Here is a 22,054-nt window from a genome sequence, read left to right as displayed (position 1 = left end):
CTTCTCTGGAATACCTTTAATTGACCTACACTTGAAATTAGGGTTCCATGTTATTTAATCACTGGAATTTTCAGAGCCTGGCATTTCAACGTGGACATGTTCATCTAATTGTTTTTTTTTTCTTCGGGGGGGGTCCCGATCCAACCCTCCCTTTCCCCCACCTATTTTACCTATTCCCTAACCCCCCAAACCCTTATCTGCCCTTTCCGACCTCACCCTAAAAAATTCAATGAACATTAGTGCACGTTGAAGTGGCAGGATTTGAAAAATCCAGCGATGAAAGGAAATCGTACGGAAATTAGTCACAGTTGTGATAAAGAATTGAATACACCTTTAGTTCACAGTTGTCATATATTGATACAAAGGTTGTCGATATGGTGCATGCATTCAACAGCGACTACCTTGCCACATGTGTATTTGCACATGTATGCTATGCAATTTTTGCACACTACAACAGGAACATGTTTTTTGTATATGTATCAAATATGAATTGCTTATAAGAAATTCAGAAGGATTTATAATTTGCTTTTTGGAAATTTTAAATGTATAAATTACATTAAAAACCACAGAGTTTATAATGAATTAACAGTTCACACTGGCCCATCACATTTTTTCATTACTGTCTTGAGTCCTGAATATGAAGTAATTGGAATGAATTATAGTTCCTTTTGGCATTATTCTTTGTGGTTTCCTCAGTAGGTTTTTAGCCAGACTCAGAAATATGTCTCCCTGTTCCCCTTGATCTGGTTCATGGTGGTCTCCACGGGGTCTTCATTAATCTCCGCTATAAAGAAAAATCCAAAGAAATCTCTCCTTGGTTTCTTTCTTAATGAAATGATGATTCCGGCCACAAAGGCCCCACCAGTGCCTGGGGTCCTATGGCTTCTCCTTTCTGACAACGGGGTTCTTCTGGATATCTCTTTGTTGCCTCATCTTGCATCTGAAAACGTGTCCAAAAAGGAAAATGTCTATGTGAGTCTCCACTGTGTCACTCACAGTTTGTTGTATACCAGCCTGATTGGAAGCCATCCATACTTCCTTGCAGGTTTCTGGGTATTGTTGTTCAGGAGGTACTAGCACTCTTGTTGAAGATCCCGGGTATGTATTAGTAGGATCCACAAAATCTCCCAGAAGTGAGATATGCTGAGAGGGTCTTCAAACAGCCAGAAACATTTTGGACTCTATCACCTAAACAAACTCCCAATTTCCACTGATCACCCCACTGTGCCTTTTTCATGGATCAACAATTTCAGTGGTTCCTTCTCAATCACAGTCGGTCACCTTTGCTACAGTATCACTCCCATTCAGCCTGGTTTTTAGTTGATCAGATGAAGAAATAGCATTTACCCTCATGTGATCATGCCTCTCACACCCTCTTCAGATAAAATCCTGCATGACCCTGAAGCCAACACAATCTTTACACTGTGAAAAATACTAAAGACTTAAAATTAATTGCTGTAGTCAAATACCTGATAAGCCTTGAAAGGCCCTTAATAAATAATTCATCAATTAACCAAGCCATCTTGCAAACTGCTTTGCATCACCTCTAGCAGTAAGGTCTTGGGGCCCGGTCTACTAGTAAGCTAGAGCCGGTAGTCGGACTCTGTCCAAGCCCATGAACTTCGGAACTCACTTCCAGACTACACCCAACAGAAATGCTACCCCCTCTATTACGGGAAATACATAACAAGCCGCTTATCCTCAAAACTGAATACCAATACACTACTGACATCCGCAGCACCAAGATGCCCTCTGGATATCCACCACCTTTGAAAAATATAAATAACCCACAGTAACAAACAAGAAGGCAAAAGCCACTGGTCAGCACACAATAATGTAGACGTGCACATGGAGCTGGAATCATGCAGCTTCCTAGTTACACCCCATACCTTGCGCATTCCCTTTGTGAAAACCTTCCAACAGTCACAAGCGCAATTATTTCCAACATCTGCCCTCAAGAGCGTAAGCATACTTTTAGTGCGAATGTTTGCAACACGAGGCAGTACCATCAAGAGCCACATTCTTGCTGGTGCCATGACTGAGAAGTACTGCTACCTTGAGTCGTTCACATGTTATTCATGCCATTTACAGAGCGCATACAGCACAGTAATGCAAATCCGCAATGATGTCCGCGTTACTTATCGGGATGAGTAATTGTGCCCGTTCTCCCCCATGAAAAGCACTACCTTTCATGCCAAGGAACATTTATTTGTCATATGGTTTTAGGACAATTGTTCTCTTCCCAGTTTTCGGGGAATGAGGGCGACTGACCCACAGCTAAGCAACAGGGTTTCCACAAGCTTTCCCTGCCTCGCCTAGTGGCATACGATGCGTTCGTGCCTGTGCAGTCAATCTCAAATATTAGGATGACAATGGTGTGATTAAGATAAGACACACATAGCTTTCAATATGACACTGTCCACTAAAAGATGTATTTTCCGTGAAGGTAAGCATTTGGAAACAAGGTTAAGGTAAGCAAACGCTAATGGCCAAGACTCTTAGTGTTCTGAGGTCATGACCCTACCAGTTAGGGTCACCACGAATACCCAAAGTACAGCGAAACCCAAGATGCCAAATCTGGTGAACAATAACCTGGGAATGCCTTCGAATTAGAATCTGATCAAGTGAAGGTCAGTCTATCATATGAACGAAGGAGCGAGATGACCAGGGCTCTGATTGGCTGAGCGAGATATGGTCCTGATGTTGTGATACGACGCAATTTTAAACATAGGTCAAATGTTAAGAATAGGGCCCAATCATGTAGGCCAGTACTCATGGCAGGCAAACACTAGATGCTTAAATTTGTACGTTTGAAAAAATCCAAGTTCATCAGTGGCAGCGCCAGTTTCTGGTGGAGACAACAAAGTTCTGCATGCAAGCAGGACATCAGTAACCCTACTGGAGAAGGTCTGTTTAGGGATGAACGGCAGGGCTTCTTCCGAGAACTGAGGATCAATGGAGCTTTCAACCCAGCAGTGCCAACCATTTTAAGGGAATGGAGCACCAATCCTTGGTTCTCTTGAGAACACCAGTATCTGCAGTCACTGGCACAGTCTTCTTTGGTTTGGCATTCATTTTGTGCATCGGGACTCATCCAAGAGTTACTCCAAGCAATGAGGCGGAGTCCCGGTAAAATAGGAATACTGGAGCTGACTACTCATCTTTCAACCAGGAGGGTGCACAGGTTCAAACATTCGGCAGCCACCCAATCAATGGTTGTCACCACATTCAGCCATCCCAGTTATGCCTTAGGAAAAGACGGAAGATGTGAATTCCACTCAGGAAGGGCAGACACCGTTAAGCATCCAGCCAGATTTGGCATTGGCTCCACTCACCTTTCAGATGCAGGCAGGTGCCATGACCCTATATGGCTCCATGCATTCCCTTTCACACAAAGCAGAACAAAGTGGCACTAGTGAACTCAATACCGAATTTAGCCTAGAAGAGCCTCTGGGGCCTCCTCAGTAGACAGCAAGCTGAATCCCACAGTTCCCAGTTTAGGTACATCTGCCAACAACCAAATGTGCACACAGGGATAACCATGGAGCATGCTTGCATAGAAGACAGGGTGCCTTTTGGTCACCCTAACCCTGAGAGGTCAAATGTTTCTGGGGGACAAATCAAAAATTGCCATCCTGAATGAGGTTTTGCATTAGATCTCATTCGGAAAACAGGGATCTGTAAAACAATCAGCAAAAATCAAACGTATAGGGCCTCTGACCAGCGGCACCATTTAGTAATTTCACCTTCATGCATGGTCATTTGAAAGTGAATCAGTAAATGCTACATTTCCAAGTGTATACATGTGGATGCATTTCAAAAGCAGGCATGGTTGACCTCTGTCCAATGTGGGGTTTGGTAACAGGGAGACAAGGGAACGAAATGTTCTTTCTGGAGGATGGGCGTCTTTCCTTAAAACACATTCATAGTCTTCCAGTTTACTTATGTTTATAAACGCCTCTGCTTTTCAAATTCTGCATCTGACTTGAAAATCGGTCATTTCTTTTGCAGCAACAGTTGGTCAAAAATATCAAGTTCGGCCAACCCCCAACAACTGTTGCTGGAAGGAGAATGCACGATACAGAAGAAGATAAAATGGATGGGGGATCACCTACAGACCAGATGGAGGTTTTGAGCCACCTGGACGCAGCATTGTCAGACAATGATAACAAAGTAAGTACATGTTGAAGTTGCATTGTGCGCTAAGATTTTCTACAATTTGCTTAGTGCAGACAGGTACAAATCCAGTGGCACAGTAGCAAATGTGTTTTCCTGACAGCACCATAAGAAGGACAGGAGAATCCATTTCCTTCCAGACAGACAATGCCATCATGAATGGATCCAGTGGCACAGGAACAAATGTGTTTTCCTGGCAGCACCAGAAAACGGACAGGAGAGTCCATTTCCTTCCAGACAGACACTGTCATCATGAATGACCAACCTAGCAGAATTGATGCACAGGTGACGGTATGAGGTATTACCTTACTGCCTCTAATATGGCGACTCAAGGAAGTGTGCTTCCTGGTCAGCAAAATATGTTTGTTTTCTCTCTATGGGAACAGTTACGTTATTGGAAGTGCACAATTTCAAATGAACAACATATTGTTTGCCACTGAGATCCCCTTTAAAGCCCATGATCCCTTTGAACATGCCTTTTGCACTGTGCAATTATTAAAAGGACAAGGAAGTTGCCAGTGTCAAATGTCTTCTTCTCTGAAACTGATGCCAATGACTGCCCTATTCTAGCAATAGCCTGGCTTTGTCCATCCTGGATTATGTACTTCTTCAAAGGTTTCTACATAGAATTTGCATTTGATTATATATATATATCACAACTGCGTAGCACACATTTCACCCAGAGGTCATGGAGAGCTGTAAAGTAGCAACAAGGTCAAAAAATTAGACAGGAAATACACTGCACCTGGAGAGATAAAATGGCGTGGCTCATTGCCAATCTTTTGTATGGTGGACAAGAGGGGCGGGGTGTAAGTTACAATTCTGCCACCCTCTTCCTCTCTGCCATTCAACCCCCCCACGCATTTGCAGCAGCATGTCTTTTCATGCTGTCGCAAGTGCTGTGGACACCTATGGAGGCCGCCTGCTTTTACAACAGTAAAAGGCAGGCTGACTCCATAGGAATCCATTGTGAACACTTCCTGCCATGAGTATGTGGCAGGCGGCGTTCACTCAGTTTGCATGGCTGAGTGCCAAAGGGTGGTGAACCAGCGTCTACGCCACCTTTTTTACAGTCCCCGTTTGTACTGTGCTGTGCAAGTGAAGAAAATTACACGGTGCGGTCCTGTTTACATAAAAGTGCAAACATAAAAGGTCCCCACCATGTACTTACATTGTAACTCGAGAATGAGCTCCTAAGTGAAGGGAGATGAACCTAGATGATTCTTTAAGAAAAGATTAGGATTTGCAACAAAAAAAAGGGTAAAAAGTAATCCAGGACGTTACACCTCGCTCTAATATGATGAGATGTATGGAAAGACATGTCACATGGGCAAATGGTGTTAGAAGCAGCAGATACATCTAGTTGGAGGTCTCCAAGTCCAACAGATTTTCAGGTTGATCACTGACTATGTAAATAGACGCCATTTAGATGTGCTTTATGCAAAGGCATTTTGTGTGGATATCCTGAAAACATGGAGTGGATTTGCACCTTGAGGTCTGGTAAGGACCAGTAAGCAGGTGGCCCCCGCATTCAGTAGAAGGAGTGTTTCATCATCCCTCGGCTCACACCTCTAAGATTCCGAACATAACACAACCATACCTATATTGCACACCAAACCGCACGCACTTCACTACACCACAACAACAAAACAAACCACCCACAGCCTCGCACAAGAGCACATGACAACTACCGACTGAAAAATCACACCCACACTCAGCGACCGGTGTAAACCGAACTGAAGCTGCCAACAGCACGTCACAGCTCTCTTGCGCTTTTCCTGCTCAGTCCTACTAACTTACCCTACCCTCTTGCTTTTTCAGATACCTAGTGGTGATAGTAAGCAATATAAATATCCTTTAATTTAACATCACATATAGCGTGGCCTTTTCAGTACTTCATCAATGTAAAATAATTCCCTATTTGTGGTCTGGGACAAGGTTGTTGGAGGAGTGGAGGAGTTGTGGGGTGGAAGCTGGGTGGCAATAGCCTCTCTCATGTCTTTTCAAGGGGGCACCCAAGTGATGGGGTAGCAGTGGAAAGGTCACTGAGATGAAGGGAAGGATTTGTAAAAGAGAACAACATGAGGCTGATGATAGGGAGCCAGTGCTGAGACTGGGGCAGAGGGGCGTTTGTGGTCATCAAAGTACTCAGGCGTCTACAAACTTTGGCTCTCCTGACGTGTTGAACTACACATCCCACCAGGCCTAGCCATCATAGCCAATATGGTGAGGGATCATGGGAGTCATAGTCCAAACCATCTAGAGAGCCGCAGGTTACAGACCCCTGACTTAGGTGCTATGTTTCAAGGAGGAGTAACAAAGTATGAATGGTACGACCTCCTTTCATTGCGGGATGAACCCTTGCTGGGATTTCCACTGTGGAAATTATATTTAAAAAAACGTATTGCATTTTTGGGGAGGGGCTACGAATATATATATGGGGTGTGGGTGTTCGGGAATACAAAAACATTTAAATGGATGGAGGGGTTGGGTGAAACACCCCAACCCCCCCTGCAAAAAACAAAAAATTTGATGAGTTTTCTCCATAAAATTTCCACGGAGAAAACCCCAGTCAGCACATGTCCTGGGAGGGGCCCCACTTGGAGAAAAAAAATTACCACATTTTCTTTTTCAAAAAACAATTCTTTTTGATTTCACTTTGCATTCATAAAGACATTTCTGTAGCAGAAATAATGTCTTTATGAAGGCAGAGTGATTACAAAAAGAAACTTTCTTTTTGAAGTCTGATGGATCTCCCCACCCCATGCAATGGAAGACTCTAGGATGGAGGCCTCCATGTCATGGGTGGGGAAACCGTATGACTTCAAAAAGAAACAGTGGGCCTCATTATGAGTTTGCCGGTCTGGAAACAACAGTACCGCTAAGCTTGCTGGTACAGTTGTTTCCAAACAGGCAAACTACGAGTTCTGTGAGCGGATGCCTTTCAGCCCGCCAGGTCTGACCCGGCGGGCGGAACAGCACCAGCGTGCAGAACTCAATGGATGCACCGGCACCATTCATGAATGGTGCCAGTGCATTTGGCCTCCCCATTCCCATTGAGTCCAATGGGACTCAAATGGGAATGGGGAGTAATATTTTCCGGCGCCTGGGAATGGGCCATTACCGGGTCTGCCGGGGTTGTAATTTACCGGTAATTGCCTATTCCCGGGCACCGGAAAATTCATAACTCCGTTATTTACCGGCACGGCTACTGCCAGGGTTATAATGACCACCAGTATCTTTTTGAAGTCACTCTGCATTCATAAAGAAATTATTTCCGTTATGGTTCAGTCCTTAAAGGAAATCATTTCTTTATGAAGTCAACGCGACTTCAAAAAGAAACAATTTCTTTTTGAAGTAATAGGGCTCCCCTTAACCCCATGACGGATGCGTGTGTGAGTGTATGCTGAAAGGTTGCACACTTAAATGTATGGGTGGGTTCCTGGATATGTGCGCCTGTATGGTGAAAGGGTGTACACTTAAATGTACGGGTGGCTGCCTGAGTGTGCCTGCATGGTGAAAGGGTGCACACTAAAATGTATAGGTGGCTGCCTGTGTAAGTGTATGGTGAAAGGGTGCACACTTAAATGGATGGGTGGGTGCCTGGGTGTGCCTGTATGGTGAAAGAGTGCACACTTAAATGTATGGATGGCTGGGTGTGCATGTGTGTATATGGTGAATGGTGGGTGTGCTTGTGTTCAGGGGTGCAACAAAACCTACATTTCGGGGGGCTAACCCTTCAAATGTTGGGAGAGGCGCTAACTTCACGGGCGGTGGGAGAGGGGCAAACTAATTTGTGTGGGGAATCCCATTTCTTCACGCATTTTAATGAGACTATTCTAGTGCAGCTTCAATGTTACATGCAGTTAACTCACTCCCACTTATGGACTGCTGCGAGAATTGAGTGGTCTCCTGTTCCCTCTCTACCCTTCCAATCACTCCCCTGGCAATGAAATACTAAACCCACATCACGATTTCAATTGGCTAAAAAAAATGGCATTTGAATGCAGGTACTAACAGTGAAATGCTTTATGTTAGTAATTGCTGGGTTCTTGTTAACAGCAAAACCCAGGTGCCATTTAACATCTTTGTCCTGTTCTGTCCGGCAACTGCTCTGAAGGTTAGCCAGGTCGAGTAAACATAGGCCAACATTTCGGGGGGGAGGAGTGCTGAATCCCAGTCAACTCAATGGTGTTGCACCACTACTTGTGTGTAATGCCTTGATTACTTATCGCTAATCTTCATTACCCAAAGCCCTATTCTTCCTCGTCCCACCACTTGTGTATGAGGCACTCTGCCTCATACACAAGTACTGGGATGAGGTAGAGGTACATGGAGGTAATGCCTGATTTAGCTACCTGTAATCTTCATTAATCCTTGTCCCACTCTTCCTCATCCCAGTACTTACCTATGAGCGAAGGAGACTCATATGTAAGCTCTGGGACAATGAAGAAAGACGTGGAGATAATTCTGGGCCAAAGAGCTGATTTTGGAGGTTGGGGTAGGGAGAGGGAATGTTTGTGGGCTGGGCAGGATTGTGTGACAAATCATAATGGTTGTCCAAGTCCAGTCTAGCAGGCATGATATGTGGTATTAGTGGCTATAGAGGCATTTTGGTGCAGCCAGTCTATTCATTCCTCAGTTTGATGACTTTTTTTTATAACTGGGCATTTCTGATAAAGCAGTCCTGCTAAGTGTAATTACCTGGCTAGACTGGCATTTCGGTGCTGCCAGACGAGTTGTTTCTTACTGGGGCATTGTATATTTTTCTGGGAATCTGTGATAAAATGATATGATATAAATCATTTATAACGCACCTGTACACAAGTGTTTTTAGGCGCGACAAGACACGGGAGAGAAGATAGAGGGAGGATAAGACAAAAGATCTTACTAGGTCTTGTGTCATTCAGATCATGCAGGTGTGAGAAAGAGAAGTGCAAGGGGAAAGGGAGGGGGGAGGTGCAAGGGAGAGCGGAGGGGAAAACAGGGCAGCAATTCTCCGAGTAAGTGCAGCCAGGTCAGTGCAGCTCTGAGTAGTGCAAGGAGAATAAGGGACTGTAGGGTTACAGTTACAGCCCCTAAGTGCGTGGTAGGACCATAGGCAGTGCAGCGGTGACTGATCAAGAAAGAGTCTGGACATAGTGAGACTCTGAGGGTAGCCCAGCAACCATTCGGTACAGCAGACAGATAGATCTGGTTGGTCCGGCTCAAGTTTGAGAGGGGCAGGGAGGCCTTTCCAGAGGGAGGCACCTGCATAGGTGAGAGATCTACCCCTCCCAACCCCCCACTCTCTGCCTGGGGAAGTGTATAACCCTTAGAGAGTTGGAGGTAACTGAGCGAAGGGCTTGAGAAGGAAGGTATTTTTGAAGAGAGCGATAGATGTAGTGTGGGCCCAAGCCCAGAAAGCTTTGTGGACAATGCAAAGGGTCTTGAAATTGATCCTTGCAGCAACTGGGAGCCAGTGGAGAGATTTGAGGACTGGGGAGATATGATCCCTGGGCTTGAGGCCAAGGATAAGTCTCGCAGTCCTGTTCTGGATTAGTTGCAGAGGGCAGAGAATAGAGGAAGGCAGGTTGATAACGAGGCTGTTGCAGTAGTCCAGCCTAGAGAGAACCAGGACTCTGGAGACAGTGAGCTTCTGGGGGAAAGTGAGAAAGGGAAGAGTCCCTTTGAGGAGGAGCAGCTGGTAGTAGGACTTCTTGGTGATGTCCGAGATGTGAGGAGAGAAAGAGAGAGTGGGGTCAAAGATGACAACCAAGTTTTTTGCCTCACAGGAGCCTTCATGTGATGCAAAAAACGTTTGCCTTAAAGAAGGGGGCCCAAGGTGGGCGGAGAGAGTGCGAGAGGGAAAGCAGGGGCACGTTTCCCAATGAGAAGGATCTCCATCTTACTGGCATTAAGGGAGAGATCGGTGGATGCCCACCAATCCTGAATCGCGGGTAGACAGTCAGGAATGAGAGAAAGAGGAGTCTGAGGGGAGCCTGAAGGAAAGCTGAGTGTCATCTGCATAAGAGGAGAATGTAGAGATCAGGTGGGCCAAATGGGCCAAGAAGAGGTTGAAAAACCAGGGTGAGAGGATGGAGCCCTGGGGAACACTACAGGTATAGAGAGATGTGGCAGAGAGAAAGGGACCAAGGTGCACCTGGGAGGGACAGTCCAAGAGGAAGGAGGTCAGCCACTCAAGGGCCTGATCCGTGATGCCCAGGTTCTCATGGAGTCAATTAATCAGGATGTGTGGTTGACCGTGTCGAAAGCAGAGGAAATATCAAGGAGGATGAGGACAGAAGGAATGCTGTAATCAAGGTTAGAGAACAGATCTTCACAGGTGTTCAAGAGAACAGTTTCCATGCCTCTGGCAGCTCTGAAGCCAGACTGATGGTGATGGAGACAACCAACATATTCAGTGTGGAGAGTACGCTGGAAGATGGCCAGTTTTTTTTCCAACAGTTTGCCCAGGAAAGGGGTGATGGATATTGGGCAATGGTTTTCCAGGCAGGCAGGAAAGGCAGACTGCTTCTTGAGGAGTGGGTGCACAAGGGAGTGCTTAAGGGGAGAGGGGAACATTCCAGTGGTGAAAGAGTGATTACAGAAATCAGCCAAGGCTGGAGCGAGGGTGTCAATGTGGTCCTTGATGGTTGTAGAGGAGCAGGGGAGCAACTGTTTGGACAACACATTCAAAGATCGGACTTGTCTAGAAACCTCAGCAGGTATTATCAGAGAGAAAGAGGAGAAAGGAGGAAGAGAAGTAGAGCTGGCCAATGGGGGGTCAAGAGAGGAAGAGGGAGAGGAAGAGGAGATGGGGGACTGGATATCCTGAGTGTTAGCGGAGAAGTGAGAGAACAGAGCCATACAGAGGGCCTGGGAGGAAACAGGAGTGGTAAAGACCGCAACAGGATTGACCAGTTACTTACAGATTTTAACGAGTTTGGCCGTGTTGTTAGAGGCCACAGAGACGTAGGCTTGAATGTGTGTTATCTTCCTGATGTGTGTTATTGTTTCGATTGGCTTTTTGGTGCAACCAGTCTAGGTATGTCTAAATGTGGCCTGGCATGCTTTACTGTAATAATATTACACTGGCTACATTGTGTAGCCAGTTGGACATGTTTTCATTGTGACATGGCATTTTTAATAGCAAAGCATTAATGTTCCTGTGCACTGCTGGTGACTTGCATGTATTGGATTGGTGTTACCCTACAAAACCATTGCAAACACTGTCTTTTTAGCCAATTTTTCTCAGAAAGTGTGCTCTATATTGCATTAAAACCCATATTTATATCTTTTTCCTAGTGCAATGTGTGGCATACCCCTTCAACAGCACATTCATCAGTATTACGCAAGCGTGTTAATCTAGGCGGGCCCAGATTGTGGTGCGACCCTTAAATTGTTGCTGAGTTGGGGAGCCCCCCTCAGCATGGCTCGCAGGGGGACCCCCACATTTTGTGTTACGCCACTGTATGAGAGATGGGTGATGGTTTGTACAGGGTGTCCCTTAAGAAATCCCACAGTAACCACCCGAGATCTGGTTTAAGGCACATTGCCAGAGGGGCAGTGCTGCCTGGACTTTTATTCTGAACCAAAGCTATAGATGAGTGGCGCCTTATACCCCTCTAGATTGCTATCCCGCTTCTGCTTAGTTATCTCAGACACTATCCCTTCCCCCACCCATTAGTTAGCATCAATAATAACTGTAGTGTCTCCTCGGGACCTTCAAAGGGAGGAATGTGTAGCACTCTGTCCATTTTTCAAAAGGCAAAAACATCCTGGATTTCTAGCTATATAAAAAGGAAAGTCAGTTGCTCCTGGCTGGGGAAGATGACTGGAGTGGGTGGGGCTATACAAAGCAACCCGTGTTTTAAATATTGGTCTAGTCTAGGATTGCAGATGTATCATGTTACACACTGACAAGGTAGAACTGGTAACGCCTTCCACAAAGCCCATTAAATCATCAGAGAGGCACATGGCTTAGAAAATTGTTTAAATTACCTGAAACTGTGAGAACGTTGCATGTGACTATTTGCCGTGAGCCTGTCTGCCCCATGCGCATGCGCAGTAATGACACTCGTTGATTTGTTTTCCAGCTCAGCAATTCCCCAGATGCCGTAAACCCTGTTAGTCTGCCAGGGCGAGGGCCCGAAGAGGAAGCAAAGGTAAAATAAAAAAGAAAAAAAAATGCCTATACTCTTTAGTTGACATTTTTTAATATCAGTACATGAGATGCGACCTGGATCAGGGTCGCGCTGGGACATAAAATTGTCTCTGGCACTAATGAAAAAGTGGCCCACAACTGCAAATGGCAATTCACATGGCAAATGGCAATTCATTCCATTTGTGACAGACTGTTTGAGTAGTATCCAAGAGAAGGTTTTTGATCAAATGTGATGCCAATTGTGCATTTTAATGAATATTTATTCAGTAACACTGGTCAAAACTACTACCCGCATAGGGAAGTAACTTATCAAACTGGCCAACTTTGACCCAAAAAAACTGGCCCAACTCGCATTTTGTGTTTTTGGTTCGTGTATTGCCCTATAAGCCAGTCCAAGCTTGTCCTGGATGTCCTGCTTGCAGCTATGAGGGGGAGAAGCGACGTTTAAGCTTCAGGGAACACCACCCTTTCTTCTTAAAACTCTGCTAGGACAGGTATGAGGGAAAAAAGGTTGCCTGTTTCCCTGTAGGTTGGCTTTCCACCCGGCCCCTTTATCTAGCTAGAACATTTTACCTTGCTGAACAAGGTCTGAGTAAGGCGATAACTGGAGCGTATCCACCACAAAAAAACCACAAAGACATGTAGTCAACACATCACTTATTCTCTTTGAAGCCACTTATCCAGACTACTTCCGATTTCTGCCTGAACCTTATTTCACAGACAATTCTGGTAAAGTATTCAGAAGCTCTTCAACCTTCTCTGCATCCCAAAAAATGAATTCCTTCCCCTTCCATATGATCCTGAGTTTTGCAGGACGTGTGATGCCTGCATTTGCTCCTCGGACGAGAAATCTCTTTTTCCAGGTATTTAAAAGTCTCCTTGTGTATTCCGTGTCAGCTGCCAGGTACGGGAATAGGAGAATACTCTTCTGATGATGCTCCAGACTCACTTTCTCTTTAGTCACCTTTGGAATTATTTCTTCATCTCTGGCATTGGTGTACAGCAATAGGAGAATACCCTTCTGTTGATACTCCAGACTCACTTTCTCTTTAGTCGCCATTCAAATTCTTTCTTTATCTTTGGCAATGGTGTACAGGAATAGGAGAATACTCTTCTGATGATAATCCAGACTCACTTTCTCCTTAGTCGCCTTTGGAATTCTTTCTTCATCTCTGGCATTGGTGTACAGCAATAGGAGAATACCCTTCTGTTGATACTCCAGACTCACTTTCTCTTTAGTCGCCATTAGAATTCTTTCTTTATCTTTGGCAATGGTGTACAGGAATAGGGGAATACTCTTCTGATGATACTCCAGACTCACTTTCTCCTTAGTCGCCTTTAGAATTCTTTCTTCATCTCTGGCATTGGTGTACAGCAATAGGAGAATACTCTTCTGATGATACTCCAGACTCACTTTCTCCTTAGTCGCCTTTGGAATTCTTCATCTCTGGCATTGGTGTACGGCAATAGGAGTATACTCTTCTGATGATACTCCAGACTCACTTTCTCTGTAGTTGCCTTTGAAATTCTTTCTTTATCTCTGTCATTAGTGTACGGGAATAGGAGAATACTCTTCTGTTGATACTTCAGACTCACTTTCTCTTTAGTCGTCTTTGGAATTCTTTCTTTATCTCTGGCACTGGTTTACGGGAATAGGAGAATACTCTTCTGTTGATACTCCAGACTCACTTTCTCTTTAGTCACCTTTGGAATTCTTATGTCTGGCATTGGTGTACGGGAATAGGCGAATACTCTTCCAATGATACTCAAGGTTCACTTTCTCTTTAGTCGCCTTTGGAATTCTTTCTTTATCCCTGGCATTGGATAGTTTGACAATCAGTGATGGCCCCCCTTCTGAGTCCCCTGTTTTATCATTCTCACGTTGTTTAATTCTGTAGCGCTTGTCAATTAATATTGGGTTGCCCTCCATGTCTAAGCCTAATATTTCTGAGGGCCAAGAGGAGGCAAAGGCTACCGCGTCATTACCGGGTCATTACCTTCCACACCTAAGGGGAGGCCAAGCAGTCTAACTTGCCAAGTGTGCATGGTATTTCCAAGATGTTCTATCCTGCTATCCATGGCCTTATTTCATTGTATCACTGCCTCTAATTCCTTTCGCATCTACTGTTGGACTGTCTGGATATTCTGCTTCTTTATCTCTGGGGTTTCCTGTTCCACGGTCGCTGCTCTGGTTTCTAGCTGGGCCACTTTCTCACTTAGATGATCTAGTCTGCTCTCTAGTCATGTCAATGTTTCGTCAATGCACCCAAGAACTGACATGAGGCTTTCTTGAGATGGGGAGAACCCTCTGGATGCATGCTTCGAAGTGCATTGTTTGCTGGTTGAGCTATTCCAATAGCTTTTCTTTGTTTTTCACTTTTCCCAGAGGCCATCATAGGAACACTTTACTGCCTCTACATGGAATCCTCGGGCAAGAATGACAAAAGAGTAAAATATATCGTTAAATATCACCTGCATTTCTTGTATTTGTATTTATTTATTTGTAAAGCGCTCCCAGCCCTGGGGCAACTGGGCGCATATCTTACAGCTATTACAGCTCTTAAATCAATACAGTTACAAAGGATAATACAGTTAAACAGTATAGTAGGTTACAGCAAAGTATGCAGGACACATTATTGAATGCAAACAAGTACAGGAGGCATAAACGCGGCTGCGACCATGCTAGTGAGAGCCAAGAGGCGACTGGCAGTCAAGGTTGTGCAACCAAAGTTTGGATTTTCTTTTGAAAAGGTGGAAGGAGGGTTCAGATCTAATGGGCGTCGGGAGCGTGTTCCAGAGCTTTGCCGTCTGGACAGGAAAGCTAGAACCCCCTGAACTCTGCAGCTTAAATCTAGGAATGGACATGATGTTGGCTTGGGCTGATCTTAGTGGCCTTGAGGAAGTGTGAGGCAGGAGTTTGTTGGAGAGGTAAACTGGGGCAAGGTTGGCTCTAGCTTTGTGTGTTAAGGCTAGAGTTTTGAGGGTGATTCTATGTTTGACAGAAAGCCACTTGAGATTGCGTCTTGTGTCGGAGATGTGTGACTTCTTAGGGATGTTAAGGGCAGCCCTGATAGCGTTGTTCTGCGCCACTTGTAGTTTGTTCATGTTTCTAAGGCTAGTCCCTAAGAAAAGTGAGTTACAGTAATTGATTTTGGACATGACTAGCGTTCTGGCGAAGCTAATGCAATTAGGTGTGGTCAGGAAAGGCCTACAAGCAGTGATAGGCTTGCAAGTGTAGGCAGATGCTGCAACTACAGCGTTAGTTTGTCTGTTGAAGGAAAGAGTGTCATCAAGGTAAATACCAAGAGTTTTAGTATTATTAGAGGCCGTAATGGTGTTACTGTCAATAGTGAAGGATTTGAATGAGGGGTCTAGTTTGTACAGTCTAGTGCGGGAGCCAAGTATTAGTATCTCAGTTTTCTCATAATTTAAGCAAAGTCCGTGGTATGCCATCCAGGTTTGGATTACTGAGTAAATTCCGTTAAGGACTTTGGAGTCTTCGAAGTGATTTCCTGAGATTGGGATTGATATCTGGGTGTCGTCGGCATAGTTAGTGTACGAGACACCCATGTAATCCAGAATATCGAATAGTGGCTTAGTAAAGACATTATAAAGCGTAGGGGATACGCATGATCCTTGAGGGACCCCACAGAGTACAGGAGACGGTTCAGCCGAGGCTGAGGTTGAGAAGACTCTCATAGTTCTGTTAGCAAGGAAAGACCTAATCCAGGAGGTGGCAGAGTCTGAAAAGTGTGCGGCTGATTTTAGGTGTTGGCACAATATTTGGTGGTTTACAAGGTCGAAAGCCGCTGATAGGTCAAGTAGTAGTAAGAGTGCTAGTTTGCCCTTGTCTTTTATCTCATGCATTTGTGTTACAAGATCAATCAATGTCGTTTCTGTGCCATGTCTAGGGCGGAAGCCAGATTGCCTAAGGCGCAGGAGGTTGTTGGTTTCTAGATATGCTTGAATTTGTAAATAGGCGGGTCGGTCAAGTATTTTTAAAAGAAAAGGCACTCTCATAATTCGTCTGTAATTGGAAGGGTTACCAGGGTCAAGTGAGGGCTTTTTGAGTAGTGGGATGACCCAAGCATCTTTTAGATTGTCAGGTATCGTACCTGATTTGAAAGAGGCATTGATAAGGTTGGTGATGAAAGGGACAAGGTCATGCGCGGCCGCTTTAATGATAGGGGCGGGGCAGGAGTCACCTTGGCAATTGGACGGTTTTAGTTTTCTAATGATGTTTACCACTTCCCAGGTGTCTAGTGGAGAGAAGCAAAATGGTTTGATAGGTGGTTCAGGGCTGGTCTTATTGGTGGTGGATGTCTTAAGATCGAGGTTGGTCGGCAGGAGTAGTTTTTTTTGGTTGATTTTGGTTTGGAGCATCGATATTTTATCTAGTGGTGCCTTCTGAATGTTCGTGCACCACGCGGCATCTGTGATACAGTTATCGATAGGGGCAATGGGAGATTCAAGTTCTTTAAGGATCTTGAACAGTTCTTTTGTATTTGATTCAGCGAGAGTGATACGTTCATTGTAGTTGTTTTTTCCGCTTAAATGATAGCTTCTTTGTAGTTAGAAGAAGCTGTAGTCAATGAAGTTTTTTTACTAGGTGTTTGGCAGTTTTTCCAACGTGCTTCTGCATTTCTTTTGGTTTTGCGTAGTTCTCTCAACTGTGGTGTGTACCAGGAGTTGAGATGGGAGCATGGTTTGGCTTTATACATTTTTACTGGGGCAATGATGTTTAATGCTTTCAGGATAGCCTGATTATAAGTGTCAACTAGGACTGTAGGGTCCGCAGAGTGAAGAGTATTGTTAAGAATAGGAAGGATAAGAGGAAGCATTTTATCTGTGGTGATGTTTTTCTTATTGCGGGTGAGGGTCGCTGGTGCTGTCTTGGCTTCTTCATAGCTCTTTCACAGTTTATGACTTCACAGTATTTTCAAGACAGTTCCTGTAATTTAGCAGAGGGTGCCCACAAAGACCAATTGGGGGCTCCTTTTCTAACAACACATTTTCTTTTAGCTGTGCTGTTACTGGACTCAAACCTATTTTACTTCAGATAACATATTTCTGTTTCCGAGATTTCTGAAGATAAAAATATAATTTACAGGCAGAGCAGCGTTCCAGTGTATGTAAAAACTTCCATTCTAGCAAGTTGCATGACTTAGACATGGCCGCTATGTAGTTTCCGGCTGTCCCTTTTTTTATTGCCATTATCTCCTCTGCTGCCTGTTTGCCACCTATAATTCAATAATGATAAATGGCCGGGAAAACTTGTTTCAAATTCCTAAAAGCAGTGTCTTTGGCGAGGCTCATTTTCCAATTCGTCAACCAAGTTGTTTTTCTGTTTTGCCTTCTCCATTACCTTTACTCATGACATAGGCTGTCACCGATCTCGGTCTTCGGTAAGTGATCTACAGTCACTTACTAGTACGTTGTACACCCACTCCATAAAGGGCTTGCCTGAGTTTAAGCTGAGGCACCAGCACTGCTGCAGTGCCAGTTTCCTGCATGTAATGCCGCCGTCTAGACCTCCTGCCCACTCTGCTGACTTGCTACCCCAGTAGGGACTTCAGTCATTCAGGCAAACACCACCTCAGGCCCCTCACACTTGGGGCTTTAGGTTCCAATCCACACAGGAACCGGGGTAGCTTTGCGAATTTGAAGGGCTGCTTATAATGGATGTTGATCCAGCACCTTAAACCAGTTAAGATTATGCGGCTATCTGGGCCTGGCTCTCGAATACCTTGCTCCCTCCCTTCTCCCCAAGCAGTAAACTTTGTAATGGTTTTTAAACAGCACTTTAGGTGGGCCCGGGCTAGCCAGGGCTCAGCCCCAGCAGTCTCCAAATACTACCCTTGACCAGGGCTCTGCAAGGCTCTCAACTTTCACAACCAGATATCTTCCTTGAGTGACAATACTGCTCTTCCCTAGTGAAGGTCACTATTAGTCATCTTTATAATTACTACATCAGTTAAACATATTTAAAATGATGTTTTCAAACAGGTTTTATTGTTACAACACATTAATATCATTACAATGCTGATTAGTACATAAGGCAAAGGCCCTGTCTGTGCCAGACCCTTCCTCACTACCTTTGGGAACGAGGAGAGGGCAAGAGCTCTCCTCCGCTCCAGATCCAGAGTTGATTCCCACCACTGACGAGATCCCGCGCAGAAGGAGCAGCTCGCGGCTAATCAATTGCATCCTAAGCACTCCAATACGAAAAGGTGAGCACATCCGTGCTGAATGCTTCTGCTGCATTTCATCGCCTTGCCCTGAAGTTGGGCAAAAAGGGGATCACATTTCCTTTTCCCCCATGTCTGCCTGCCCCCAAGATGGCCGCCTCACATTGCCAAATGCCTGAGGTTGTTGTTTTTTGCTGGGCAACATTATCCTCTTAATCACATAATTTCCGCCAGCAGGCGGAAGGAAGCCGACCCGCTGTGGCAAAGGCCTGGAGGGGTTAAGGCCCTGTTTGCGCCTGTTAGCCCAGATTCTGAATAACATTGCTGAGATTTACACTGCAGGCCCGGAGAAAAAGGCCCCTCGCCTGTCTGTGACCGTGTGTCTGCAAAAGCCTTGAAACTCTGTCCAGATCCTGCAGGGCCACATGTGAGTAGCTACATGCACACAGGCCTTGTGCGCAGCTGAGCCATCACCATTCTCATTCTCATTCCAGACGCTGATTGCACTTGCATTGTCTAACTTGACTATCCTATACTACACAGCTAGTATACAATCTGTGCCACCGCCTTACATTATCACTGCATGTCAACGTTAATGTAATGCTAATGTTAATGCAATGCTACCATTATCCTTGCCAAGGTATCCTAGCCTAATTAGCCCACTCTGATGCCCACAAGCTATCTGTACTGTTCCTCCTATTTGCGCTAGCCATTGTGTTGCCATACTGCTTGAGACAGCTAATTTTAGAACTAGCCTACTCCCACTGGGGGTCATTACAACCTGGGCGCAAAGGGATACCGGGCACCGGTAATGACACCAGTGCCAGTAATCCATTTTTGCCCTACTACGAGGTCCCTTTGCGGGAGCTGCAAAGGGACCAGGGAGCAAATAACGATACCGCAAATTGCGGTACCGTTATTTGCACCTTCCCCATTCCCATTGAGCCCTATGGGGGCTCAAATGGGAATGGGGAATGGCTCTGGTGAATGGGGAATTACCGGTCCCGCCGACCTTAGACTGGACCTGTAATTACTCCATTAACCAGACCGGAGTCGGACTGATTTTGGAGGCAGCCATGGCGCTATTAGCGCCATGGCTGCCTCCAAACTCGGAATGAGGGCCCGTGTCTGATTTTGCCTATTTGCACTAGCCAGTTTGATGCCATATTGCTTGAGTTAGCCCATTTCGATCCAGCCTACCCTCTTTGTATCTAAACCAGCCTACGACTCTGCCTTTCATGTTTCAACCACTACTATTCCATCTTTGTACCTTTGCTTAGCCACCACTCAGTCACCCCTTCATCTGCCGATAGCCTAGACGGTGTCAACTATATATCTGCCAACTATCTATACTGTCCTGCTGAAGACCATCCTAAACTTAATCTGTACGCTAAATCCTAACATGACACCCACTTCTCCTTTAGCAGCGACAACCCCTCAACTTGCGACCATTCATAACAACCCTCCCAGTCAGCTCAATCTGAACTCCATACCATGTAGTCTCCATCAGAGAAACCTCAAACTCCGTGCCAGGCTCTCCAAAATATTCGAACCTTCAGCCAAAACCTCCCGCCCTCTCACAACTAGTACTACCAGAACCATGAGGGGCTCACAGCCCAATACTAAAAACTTCTCCCACAAAGCCACCAACACCCAGCCCTTATATTTGTTTAACAGTCAGCTCACTCAGAAAATTAACACCCCTCCGAAGTATGTCCACAACACCAAGGCACTACCTACGGAAACTACCCAGACTAGCATTAGAGGTGCCTTAATAAATGGCCGCTCTATATTGGCCCATGCCACTGAAATAGCCGACCTACTCCAGGTAGAAAAAATGGACTTCCTCGTTATTACCGAATCATGGCGTCACTCAGCAGCAGGCCCGGCGATCACGCTAGCTATTCCCGAGGACTACACACTCATCAGAATAGATCGAACTAAATCCCGTGGTGGAGGCCTAGCCATAATTGATAAAACTAGCATAGCTTTGGGACTCACCACATCACAAAAATCCGACTCCTGCGAACCACTCACAGCCAAGGTATCCATCACCGACTCCCAAACCCTGACCATCCACCTCATATACAGACCCCCAGCCCCTTAGATCCTTCGAAGAAGACTTAACCAATATCTTATCTGACAACCTCAAAAATTCCTCACTAGGTTTACTCTTAGGCCATCTTAACCTAGGGTTTAACGACCCTTTAGACAAAAATGCCACGCAAATTAACAATTCCCTCACTGAATTGGGGTTTACCCAAAAAGTGACCCATGTGACCCACATTAAAGGAAGGACCCTCGATTGGATAGCAGAGCACAATTGCCAGACTTCCATCACTTCTATAACACCCCAGCCTTGGTCCGATCACCATCTGATATCCTTCACCTTAGAGGTTATGCCTCCCTTACCTCCAGATAACAGCATAGCTCCTGCCATTCCCACTAGAAACAAAATAAATATAACAGCCAAGAAACTTACTCCCCTGATCCTTCCCACCCTGAACTTGCTTCTCCACCATACAGATCCCTTCACTCTGGTAGAGGAGTACAATAAAATAATGATCTCCTACTTAGACATCATAGCACCACTGAAACTTAGAAAGAGTAAACCTAAAGAACATGTGAATAACTGGTTCTCTCCCCATTTGAAAGCAATTAGTCTAGAAAAACGTAAAAGTGAACAAATTTGGAGACAAGATCCTTCTGCTACTAACAAAAACAACCTTAGTAAACTAGCCACTCTTTACAAAAAAGAAATTATCCTTGCCAAACAATCGTCCTTCAACTTGTGTATTACCCAAGCTAATTCAAGTACGAAAGAATTGTTCAAAATCCTAAAGAGATTGAAACGCCTATCCAAGCCCCTGACACTTCTCTGAAGGACAAAATATGGCGTACCAGCATTCAGAATGCCCTATCTAATAAGACAGTAACCCTCCAAGCATTGTTTGATCACAAAAAAGAAACTCTCCACCTTGCCCCTAAGCACGACAAACTTTCTCTTGCCTATTTGCACTAGCCATTGTGTTGCCATACTGCTTGAGACAGCTCATTTTAGAACTATCCTACTCCCACTGGGGGTCATTACAACCTGGGGGCAAAGGGATGCCGGGCACCGGTAATGACACCAGTGCCGGTAATCCATTTGTGCCCTACTACGAGGTCCCTTTGTGGGAGCTGCAAAGGGACCAGGGAGCAAATAACGATACCGCAAATTGCGGTACCATTATTTGCACCTTCCCCATTCCCATTGAGCCCTATGGGGGCTCGAATGGGAATGGGGAATGGCTCTGGTGAATGGGGAATTACCGGTCCCACCGATCCCTTCACTCTGGTAGAGAAGTACAATAAAATAATGATCTCCTACTTAGACATCATAGCACCACTGAAACTTAGAAAGAGTAAACCTAAAAAACATGTGAATATCTGGTTCTCTCCCCATTTGAAAGCAATTAGTCTAGAAAAACGTTAAAGTGAACAAATTTGGAGACAAGATCCTTCTGCTACTAACAAAAACAACCTTAGTAAACTAGCCACTCTT

At 45.1% G+C, this 22,054-nt stretch overlaps 1 protein-coding gene across 6 annotated transcripts in view; it reads left to right on the top strand.

Moving 5' to 3' along the window:
• CRACD (capping protein inhibiting regulator of actin dynamics) overlaps nucleotides 1-22,054 on the top strand; it is a 983,102-nt gene that overhangs the window by 869,775 nt on the left and 91,273 nt on the right. For 5 of the 6 annotated variants that reach the window (XM_069631614.1, XM_069631616.1, XM_069631613.1 and 2 more), the window contains 2 exons: nucleotides 4,012-4,173; nucleotides 12,255-12,323. In XM_069631614.1, the coding sequence (XP_069487715.1) occupies nucleotides 4,012-4,173; nucleotides 12,255-12,323 (231 nt within the window). The remainder of the gene's footprint in view (nucleotides 1-4,011; nucleotides 4,174-12,254; nucleotides 12,324-22,054) is intronic. The other variant, XM_069631612.1, reaches the window with a different exon arrangement.

This window comes from Ambystoma mexicanum, chromosome 6q (genome assembly GCF_040938575.1).
Source record: "Ambystoma mexicanum isolate Mex_15411 chromosome 6q, UKY_AmexF1_1, whole genome shotgun sequence".
NCBI classification, from domain to species: Eukaryota; Metazoa; Chordata; class Amphibia; order Caudata; family Ambystomatidae; genus Ambystoma; species Ambystoma mexicanum.
The sequence above is the reverse complement of the archived record's forward strand: the minus strand, read 5'-3'. Positions and strand labels throughout refer to the sequence as shown.